Source organism: Salvelinus alpinus, chromosome 21 (assembly GCF_045679555.1).
Source record: "Salvelinus alpinus chromosome 21, SLU_Salpinus.1, whole genome shotgun sequence".
Taxonomy (NCBI): Eukaryota; Metazoa; Chordata; class Actinopteri; order Salmoniformes; family Salmonidae; genus Salvelinus; species Salvelinus alpinus.
In genome coordinates, this window is record NC_092106.1 from 19,077,092 (window position 1) to 19,089,329 (window position 12,238).

Sequence of the window (12,238 nt, forward strand, 5' to 3'; positions counted from 1 at the left end):
GATGGTTATGATTAGATACAGCTAGATGGTTATGATTAGATATACTAGATGGTTATGATTAGATATACTAGATGGTTATGATTAGATATACTAGATGGTTATGATTAGATATACTAGATGGTTATGATTAGATATACTAGATGGTTATGATTAGATATACTAGATGGTTATGATTAGATATACTAGATGGTTATGATTAGATATACTAGATGGTTATGATTAGATATACTAGATGGTTATGATTAGATATACTAGATGGTTATGATTAGATATACTAGATGGTTATGATTAGATACAGCTAGATGGTTATGATTAGATATACTAGATGGTTATGATTAGATATACTAGATGGTTATGATTAGATATACTAGATGGTTATGATTAGATATACTAGATGGTTATGATTAGATATACTAGATGGTTATGATTAGATATACTAGATGGTTATGATTAGATATACTAGATGGTTATGATTAGATATACTAGATGGTTATGATTAGATATACTAGATGGTTATGATTAGATATACTAGATGGTTATGATTAGATATACTAGATGGTTATGATTAGATATACTAGATGGTTATGATTAGATATACTAGATGGTTATGATTAGATATACTAGATGGTTATGATTAGATATACTAGATGGTTATGATTAGATATACTAGATGGTTATGATTAGATATACTAGATGGTTATGATTAGATATACTAGATGGTTATGATTAGATATACTAGATGGTTATGATTAGATATACTAGATGGTTATGATTAGATATACTAGATGGTTATGATTAGATCAGCTAGATGGTTATGATTAGATCAGCTAGATGGTTATGATTAGATATACTAGATGGTTATGATTAGATATACTAGATGGTTATGATTAGATATACTAGATGGTTATGATTAGATATACTAGATGGTTATGATTAGATATACTAGATGGTTATGATTAGATATACTAGATGGTTATGATTAGATCAGCTAGATGGTTATGATTAGATATACTAGATGGTTATGATTAGATATACTAGATGGTTATGATTAGATATACTAGATGGTTATGATTAGATATACTAGATGGTTATGATTAGATCAGCTAGATGGTTATGATTAGATAGCTAGATGGTTATGATTAGATATACTAGATGGTTATGATTAGATATACTAGATGGTTATGATTAGATATACTAGATGGTTATGATTAGATATACTAGATGGTTATGATTAGATCAGCTAGATGGTTATGATTAGATCAGCTAGATGGTTATGATTAGATATACTAGATGGTTATGATTAGATATACTAGATGGTTATGATTAGATATACTAGATGGTTATGATTAGATATACTAGATGGTTATGATTAGATCAGCTAGATGGTTATGATTAGATCAGCTAGATGGTTATGATTAGATATACTAGATGGTTATGATTAGATATACTAGATGGTAATGATTAGATATACTAGATGGTTATGATTAGATCAGCTAGATGGTTATGATTAGATATACTAGATGGTTATGATTAGATATACTAGATGGTTATGATTAGATATACTAGATGGTAATGATTAGATATACTAGATGGTTATGATTAGATATACTAGATGGTTATGATTAGATATACTAGATGGTTATGATTAGATCAGCTAGATGGTTATGATTAGATATACTAGATGGTTATGATTAGATCAGCTAGATGGTTATGATTAGATATACTAGATGGTTATGATTAGATCAGCTAGATGGTTATGATTAGATATACTAGATGGTTATGATTAGATATACTAGATGGTTATGATTAGATATACTAGATGGTTATGATTAGATATACTAGATGGTTATGATTAGATATACTAGATGGTTATGATTAGATATACTAGATGGTTATGATTAGATATACTAGATGGCTAGATGGTTATGATTAGATATACTAGATGGTTATGATTAGATCAGCTAGATGGTTATGATTAGATATACTAGATGGTTATGATTAGATATACTAGATGGTTATGATTAGATATACTAGATGGTTATGATTAGATATACTAGATGGTTATGATTAGATATACTAGATGGTTATGATTAGATCAGCTAGATGGTTATGATTAGATATACTAGATGGTTATGATTAGATATACTAGATGGTTATGATTAGATATACTAGATGGTTATGATTAGATATACTAGATGGTTATGATTAGATATACTAGATGGTTATGATTAGATATACTAGATGGTTATGATTAGATATACTAGATGGTTATGATTAGATATACTAGATGGTTATGATTAGATATACTAGATGGTTATGATTAGATATACTAGATGGTTATGATTAGATCAGCTAGATGGTTATGATTAGATATACTAGATGGTTATGATTAGATCAGCTAGATGGTTATGATTAGATATACTAGATGGTTATGATTAGATATACTAGATGGTTATGATTAGATCAGCTAGATGGTTATGATTAGATCAGCTAGATGGTTATGATTAGATCAGCTAGATGGTTATGATTAGATATACTAGATGGTTATGATTAGATATACTAGATGGTTATGATTAGATATACTAGATGGTTATGATTAGATATACTAGATGGTTATGATTAGATATACTAGATGGTTATGATTAGATATACTAGATGGTTATGATTAGATCAGCTAGATGGTTATGATTAGATATACTAGATGGTTATGATTAGATATACTAGATGGTTATGATTAGATATACTAGATGGTTATGATTAGATATACTAGATGGTTATGATTAGATATACTAGATGGTTATGATTAGATATACTAGATGGTTATGATTAGATATACTAGATGGTTATGATTAGATATACTAGATGGTTATGATTAGATGCTAGATGGTTATGATTAGATATACTAGATGGTTATGATTAGATATACTAGATGGTTATGATTAGATCAGCTAGATGGTTATGATTAGATATACTAGATGGTTATGATTAGATATACTAGATGGTTATGATTAGATATACTAGATGGTTATGATTAGATATACTAGATGGTTATGATTAGATCAGCTAGATGGTTATGATTAGATATACTAGATGGTTATGATTAGATATACTAGATGGTTATGATTAGATATAGCTAGATGGTTATGATTAGATATACTAGATGGTTATGATTAGATATACTAGATGGTTATGATTAGATATACTAGATGGTTATGATTAGATATACTAGATGGTTATGATTAGATATACTAGATGGTTATGATTAGATATACTAGATGGTTATGATTAGATATACTAGATGGTTATGATTAGATATACTAGATGGTTATGATTAGATATACTAGATAGTTATGATTAGATATACTAGATGGTTATGATTAGATATACTAGATGGTTATGATTAGATCAGCTAGATGGTTATGATTAGATCAGCTAGATGGTTATGATTAGATATACTAGATGGTTATGATTAGATATACTAGATGGTTATGATTAGATATACTAGATGGTTATGATTAGATATACTAGATGGTTATGATTAGATATGCTAGATGGTTATGATTAGATATACTAGATGGTTATGATTAGATCAGCTAGATGGTTATGATTAGATATACTAGATGGTTATGATTAGATATACTAGATGGTTATGATTAGATCAGCTAGATGGTTATGATTAGATATACTAGATGGTTATGATTAGATATACTAGATGGTTATGATTAGATCAGCTAGATGGTTATGATTAGATATACTAGATGGTTATGATTAGATATACTAGATGGTTATGATTAGATATACTAGATGGTTATGATTAGATATGCTAGATGGTTATGATTAGATATACTAGATGGTTATGATTAGATATACTAGATGGTTATGATTAGATATACTAGATGGTTATGATTAGATATACTAGATGGTTATGATTAGATATACTAGATGGTTATGATTAGATATACTAGATGGTTATGATTAGATATACTAGATGGTTATGATTAGATATGCTAGATGGTTATGATTAGATATACTAGATGGTTATGATTAGATATACTAGATGGTTATGATTAGATCAGCTAGATGGTTATGATTAGATATACTAGATGGTTATGATTAGATATACTAGATGGTTATGATTAGATCAGCTAGATGGTTATGATTAGATATACTAGATGGTTATGATTAGATCAGCTAGATGGTTATGATTAGATATACTAGATGGTTATGATTAGATATACTAGATGGTTATGATTAGATATACTAGATGGTTATGATTAGATATACTAGATGGTTATGATTAGATATACTAGATGGTTATGATTAGATCAGCTAGATGGTTATGATTAGATATGCTAGATGGTTATGATTAGATATACTAGATGGTTATGATTAGATATACTAGATGGTTATGATTAGATAGCTAGATGGTTATGATTAGATATACTAGATGGTTATGATTAGATATACTAGATGGTTATGATTAGATATACTAGATGGTTATGATTAGATATACTAGATGGTTATGATTAGATATACTAGATGGTTATGATTAGATATACTAGATGGTTATGATTAGATATACTAGATGGTTATGATTAGATATACTAGATGGTTATGATTAGATCAGCTAGATGGTTATGATTAGATAGCTAGATGGTTATGATTAGATATACTAGATGGTTATGATTAGATATACTAGATGGTTACTAGATGTTATGATATACTAGATGGTTATGATTAGATATACTAGATGGTTATGATTAGATATACTAGATGGTTATGATTAGATATACTAGATGGTTATGATTAGATATACTAGATGGTTATGATTAGATATACTAGATGGTTATGATTAGATATACTAGATGGTTATGATTAGATATACTAGATGGTTATGATTAGATATACTAGATGGTTATGATTAGATATACTAGATGGTTATGATTAGATATACTAGATGGTTATGATTAGATATACTAGATGGTTATGATTAGATCAGCTAGATGGTTATGATTAGATATACTAGATGGTTATGATTAGATCAGCTAGATGGTTATGATTAGATATACTAGATGGTTATGATTAGATATACTAGATGGTTATGATTAGATATACTAGATGCAGGTAAGAGTGTGCGAGGCGGTATTGAATGTGTCACTGTCATCTCAAATTTGTCTCTCGACCTGTGTGCACCTACGTTGTAAACTTTCATTCATAGGCTAGGTTGTAGCAACCTCATGATGGGTATAGGAAAATTTGAGTATCATGTAACAGCCTAAACCTATCGATGTTACATTGAACTGGGTGAATGGAATATGAATGGCAGTCATTCAATATGATGTAATAGAAATAAGGCCATGCTCATTAAAAAAATTGTCCTCCCTCATCTTAAACTGCACTGACCGCCACTGATGTGTGTATGTGTGTATGTATATATGTGTCTGTGTGTGTATATGTGTGTGTGTGTGTGTGTGCGTATATGTGTGTGTGTGTATATGTGTACATGTGTGTGTATGTGTGTGTGTACGTGTGTGTGTGTGTACGTGTGTGTATGTGTTAGGAAGGGTCAGTTACCTGGCCAGGCTCCAGCAGGCCCGTGGACATGTGTTGAGCTCCAGGGGTGTGTCATCGCTGATCTTCTGGGCCGTGCTGATTGGCCGAGGCTCCAGGACGTGCTCCACCAGGGTGCCATAGCAACTGAGGATGTAGAGGGACTCCACCACTGACCGGCTGGACTGGTCTGAGTAACAGGAGGTCAACAGGTCAACGTTACGGAGTAAGAGGAGCACGTTGTTGTGACTTAGCTAAGTGTTTTGTCTACTCCGCCCAGCATCTCACTGAGTGTGTTCCTACTTCCCTGACCTTAATGTTGCGTCTACACAGGAGGCTAAGAGGGGTCAACACCCAGAGCAAAGTTTAAAGGCCAATGGTATTTACGATTCTCCAACAGATTTTGAACTTTTAAATGACCAAATGAAAACAAAATGAAAGTGTTTTAGTGTGATGATGGTTTTGGGGGTAACAGCTAGGATACTAATGCACTAGTGGGATCTAATGATGAGCATAATGCTACTAAGCCTTTACAGCCCCTCACCTTTCTCTCTCTTCATGTTGGGGTTGGTCATGTACCATGAGCGTGAGGCAGCAAAGACAGCAGCCACACAGAACTCTCCTCCACTGGACTTACTGGGGGAGATCTGAGGGGGAGGCTTGGCTTTGCTGCAGGGGGGGAGAAAAAGAGCGAGAGAGCGAGCGAGAGCAAGAGAGAGAGAGAGAGAGAGCGCGAGAGCGAGAGAGAGAGAGAGAGAGAGAGAGAGAGAGAGAGAGAGGGAGAGAGAGAGAGAGGTTGAGTGGGTAGGAGAGCCCAGCCGAGGGGACACAGACACAGGGTACTCCTCTTAAAGAAGATAAAGGCTGGCGGTTTGAGTTGTTAGATGAACTAAAGCTGTAGTTAAAGAAAGAATGAGGAGAGAGAATTGTTGCCAAATGTTGTAGAGAGAATGATGCCCAATCTGGTTTGAGATATTAAAGCTCAAACACTGCCACATCTGTGAACCAAAAACAAGCCAAGCTTTTAACACAATTACACTTCATGCAATTTAGCAAAAAAAAGAGACGAGGGCGACTTAATTTTAAGTACATTGGTAGCAAAAAAGAAGAAAAGAAAATTCATATTTGCTCTGAATTGTCTCCAATTTCACTGTGCTCGTGTCTGAACAAATTATTTATGTACTGGTCTCTACTATTCAGCAAATGAAAAACATCATTAGACATAATACAGGATATTTCCTCCCTCATTCAATACAGGGTTCCCGCGGTCTGAACGGCATAGCGTGTGTGTGAGTGTGTATTCCCATGCCAGTAGATCAGGACTGCAGCTCTGTAGAGGATGTATTTTAAAGCCTGTGTTGCATGTGCTGCTCGTTGATTACATCCTTCCTTTTGTCATGAAGCACGCCATGTACACTCAAACCATTACAGGCTGGCCTGACCATGGACTGTACAGAGGACTGGGAGTGTGTGTGTGTATGCGTGTGTATGCGTGTCCACACACTAATACACACGTGCCACGCACACACCCAAACACACACACAAACACACATGAATAGAAAAAAGTTTCAGCGAATATTTGAGGATGCCATAATGGTTATCACTTGCTTGAACATGTGCCTCGAATGCTGCTAGTCTTCCAGCTGCTTCCCCTAGTCTCACTTTGAGTTAGCCGTTTGAGAGAATTTATTGGGAGTTATTGGATTATTCAGACATGTCAGGACCGTTTGGATGAAAGAGAACACACGAAAAGTTCAGTATGGTGATAGGGCTGCATATGCTATTGATCAGAGAACAGTAGCGGAGCGGCCTGGTATTATTGTCCAGCCCTATAACCAAGGTGGACAGTAAAACCCTCGGAGGAAGGGATGGAGGCTGAAGGGCCTGACACAGTCTGACACAGTTCACCTCTGATCTAACCACGAAGACCTCACTAACACATACACAAACTCACGCCAGTCCGCTTGAACACGCACAACCAACTGTACACACACACAAACACACACACACAGTCCAACATCTATATAATTAAATTATGTAATATTCAACAATTCACTTCAAAATAACCAGAAAATATAATTATGATACATTTCTCAAAGATTTTCTATACTATGTACCCAAAGCTGTTCTGATTAATCCAGTGTGATGGCATACTGTCCAGTACTTGAACTCTTCTTGGCCTCTCAGCCTCAGTGACACACTAACAGGTGTTGAATGACCTGTTGCGGGCCTCAACTCTCCCTCCTCCTCTTCCCTTCAAACTGTCAGCAGCTCGTAAATTACTCCCTGGACGTGGGGGAGATGTTGAGGTCTTTGTTTAGCCGACACCGTGTGAAGGATGTTTCTGGGTAGAACGGGGGGTGCTCTAGACAGCGTTACTGGCTGTGTATTTATTAGTGTTGGAGAGAGAGAGTGAGGGGTGAGGCTGGATAACCAAATATCTACAGTAAGCCATGGAAGCAGAGGAGCGATAAGACCATGTCAGGATATTGCCTTGGCTAACTCTACGTCCCTCTTGCCTCCTCGGATCTGTCCATCCGTCCGACTGTCTGTCTGTCAACGTGTCCAGGAGATACAGAGCTATGAAAACATGCAGAGCCTCTGCCGGACGGCCAGGGGTCAGCCAACACAGCACACTGCTTCCTTCTCACTCCGCCTTCCCTCTGTCTTGCTCTCCCTTTTCTCTTCCCGTCACTCTCTCTCTACGTTTTCTCCTCCAGTCACTCTCTCTACGTTTTCTCTTCCAGTCACTCTCTCTCTACGTTTTCTCTTCGTCACGCTCTCTCGACCTTTACTCTTCCAGTCACTCTCTCTCTCTACGTTTTCTCTTCCAGTCACTCTCTCTCTACGTTTTCTCTTCCAGTCACTCTCTCTCTACGTTTTCTCTTCGTCACGCTCTCTCCACGTTTTCTCTTCCAGTCACTCTCTCTCTACGTTTTCTCTTCGTCACGCTCTCTCCACGTTTTCTCTTCCAGTCACTCTCTCTCTACGTTTTCTCTTCCAGTCACTATCTCTCTCTACGTTTTCTCTTCCAGTCACTCTCTCTCTACGTTTTCTCTTCGTCACGCTCTCTCCACGTTTTCTCTTCCAGTCACTCTCTCCACGTTTTCTCTTCCAGTCACTCTCTCCACGTTTTCTCTTCCAGTCACTCTCTCTCTACATTTTCAATTTCAGTCACTCCCTCTACGTTTTCTCTTCCAGTCACTCTCTCTCTACGTTTTCTTATTCAGTCACTCTCTCTCTATGTTTTCTTATTCAGTCACCCTCTCTCTACGTTTTCTTATTCAGTCACTCTCTCCCCGTTTCTCAACCTCTCTAACACAACATCCGCATATCAAAGTATGACTGATATGGTGATGGCAAACTCAACAAATCCTGTTCCGTGCTCTGGATCTCTCTTTAACAGAGTAAATGATATGGGAGCTGGTGAATGGTTAGGGGAAGGAGGGAAAGAGGGTTGGGGTATGTGTTAGTCATTATAGAACATGTAATCTCACTTCACTGCTCACTGTGATTTGTGTGTGTGGTGTATTTGACAGCTAGTGGTGAGAGTGATGGAGTCTGTCGGGCTCTTCTTTAGTGAGGGGTTTCATCTCTCCAACATTCTGCTTCTTCTCTCTCTCTTACTGGAAAAAAATTGTGGTCAACTGGTTTCAATATCCCCAGGAAACACAAATCCTATTCCAGTGGCTTGACTTTGGTTTTGGGGTGAAATCTCAGGCTGACGCGTTTGCCACACGGCGCTGTGTGTGGTGTGAAGGAAGGTATTTTATCTCCCCACTTTTCACGGTTGTCTTTGGATGGAGGCCGGCTTGAATAATACATCAAGGAATAACATTCAATAAAAAGGACATGTTTTCATGCATTGAGGGGAAAGACCCAGTGACAAATTAAAAGTGTAAACGGCTCTTATGGCGCTGTGGCTGAGAAGAGAAGATTGCTGCAAGAATCTATGCTGCAGGGCTGGCCTGGGTACTAACACACACACATATGTACGCCTGCAAGCGCACACACACAACAGACTGTGATAAGTTCTCCTTGTGGTGACTCCATACTGATCAGCTACTGCAGATACTCTACATATTCTCTCTTTGAAGAGTACACTGTCTGCTAATGGGAGTGGGATCATAGCTTGGTTCTAGTAGAAATGACCGCAAAAGGTTATTCATCTCAGTTTCAAATTATTATTTTCCTCTCTGTCTCACTTGAAGTGTTGAGGTTTTCACCCTGCGACAGACAGACATACAGAGACAGACAGACAGACAGACAGGCATACAGTACTCTGGACTGGACTCTATACGGTACAGAGGAACCGGTCAGGAAAGAGAAAAAAGAAAGAAAGGTGGAACCCAGTATCAATAAATTACAATAAATAAATATACCGAGTGGGACGGGAGAGAGGGGGAGATGGATGGCACTAAAAAGAAGTCAAATTCCTTTCCCCCCCTCTCCCCACGAGATGTTATTTTGTGCTATTGGGAAGACCTCATTTTCTCTGCAACTTTAATTCACTGAAAAGACTACTCGTATGTCATTTCCACTTTTCATTTAACAAATGAGGACTTTTAACTGAGCTAATAGCTTTTCCTCAAGGGCGTAATTAAATCTGTGACGTCCACCATCAAAGCCCTTTCGCATTACAGGGCCGTGGCAAACATGAGGCGCCATCGAAGGGTTGGGAGGGGGCTGGTCCCTCGCCATAAACAAATACGATAGAGCCTTACTTCTGTCGGCTCCTCCAGCGACAAAGAGCTGCAAAGACCGGTAGGGTAGAGCAGAACAGTGGATCCATTAAAAATGGCACCATATTCCCTATATACACACTTTTACCAGGGCCCATAGGGTTCTGGTCAAAAGTATGGCACTACATAGGGAATAGGGTGTCATTTGGGACACACCCAGTGTAACTCAGAATGGGGTTGAGAGGAGCGGAGGCAAAGCCCAGGCCATATGTTTAATATGTATCAGTGGCTGAGACTGGGGCTGGGCATTAAGACAGAGGAGAGAGAAAGAACCACAGAGATGGGGAGAGGGAGGGAGAGAGAGAGGAGAGAGACCAAGAGAAATCGAGAGCAAGAGAGACACAGAAAGAGAAAGAGAGAGCGAGAGAGAGGGCTTTGGGCAGCCTTGTGGAGGACACATCCCTCAACGTCACATTTATTATTTTACAGCAGCCTTCCAAAACAGAGGTGGCCTTGGGGCAGGAGGCTGGAGCTACAGACAGACGGCTGTAATGATGATGCTATTTGGGAGCCGAGCGGACTGAGTGGGGAAGACTGACTAAAATGCCGTTTCAACATCTCAGCGAAATAATCAGAGGCTGCCTCCCAAATGGAACAATATCAAATGGAACCCTATTCCCTATATAGTGCAATACTTTTGACCAGGGCCCATATTTGAACATTAAGCATCTCCAATCCAAAATTAAATCTACAATCGGCTTCCTATTTCGCAACAAAGCCTCCTTCACTCATGCTGCTAAACATACCCTTGTAAAACTGACCATCCTACCGATCCTTGACTTCGGCGATGTCATTTACAAAACAGCCTCCAACACTCTACTCAGAAAATTGGATGTAGTCTATCACAGTCACCAAAGCCCCATATACTACCCACCACTGCGACCTGTATGCTCTCGTTGGCTGGCCCTCGCTTCAAATTTGTCCACAAACCCACTGGCTCCAGGTCATCTATAAGTCTTTGCTAGGTAAAGCCCTGCCTTATCTCAGCTCACTGATCACCCTGGTCACCCTAGCAACACCCACCCGTAGCACGCGCTCCAGCAGGTATATTTCACTGGTCATCCCCAAAGCCAACTCCTGCTTTGGCCGCCTTTCCTTCCAGTTTTCTGCTGCCAATGACTGGAACGAATTGCAAAAATCACTGAAGCTGGAGACTTATATCTCCCTCACTAACTTTAAGCATCAGCTGTCAGAGCAGCTTACCGATCACTGCTCCTGTACACAGCCCATCTGTAAACAGCCCACCCAACTACCTCATCACCATATTGTTAATTTTTGCTCTTTTGCATCCCAGTATCTCTACTTGCACATTCATCTTCTGCACATCAGCCATTCCAGTGTTTAATTGCTATATTGTAATTACTTCGCCACCATGGCCTATTTATTGCTTTACCTCCCTTATCCTACCTCATTTGCACACACTGTATATAGATTTTTCTATTGTGTTATTGACTGTACGTTTGTTTATTCCATGTGTAACTCTGTGTTGATGTTTTTGTCGCACTGCTTTGCTTTATCTTGGCCAGGTCACAGCTGTAAATGAGAACTTGTTCTCAACTGGCCTACCTGGTTAAATAAAGGTGAAATAAAAATAAAGAGTGCACTATGTGGAGAATAGTGTGAAATTTGGGATGCACACAGAGAATCAGAAACTTCAACCCCCCTTCCTCGCTCTATGTCTAATGTTCCTCATCACACTACTGCTGAGAGAAGGATTTATCGTGGGATGGTTGTATCTCCTGCCTGCCCCACCCTAGAATAGCCCTAGATGGAGGTTCCATGTCTATATGTAACAGCTAGTCTAGTGTGAGCTCATGTAATTGGACGGTGGTCAGAGGTTACGCGCCACACTCTTCCATCCTAAACTGTTCAAAAAAAGGAGGGATACGGAGATGGGGAACATCAGGGTTCAGAGAAGAGGTTATTCAGGGAAGAGGAAGACATGC

The 12,238-nt window shown here is 38.1% G+C and overlaps 1 protein-coding gene across 8 annotated transcripts in view; it reads right to left on the reverse strand.

The window, feature by feature from the left end:
* LOC139547962 (BCAS3 microtubule associated cell migration factor-like) overlaps window positions 1-12,238 on the reverse strand; it is a 361,432-nt gene that overhangs the window by 231,167 nt on the left and 118,027 nt on the right. For all 8 annotated transcript variants that reach the window (XM_071357199.1, XM_071357197.1, XM_071357201.1 and 5 more), the window contains 2 exons: window positions 6,095-6,219; window positions 5,575-5,740 (listed from right to left, as the gene is read on the reverse strand). In XM_071357199.1, coding sequence (XP_071213300.1) covers window positions 5,575-5,740; window positions 6,095-6,219 — 291 coding nt within the window. The remainder of the gene's footprint in view (window positions 1-5,574; window positions 5,741-6,094; window positions 6,220-12,238) is intronic.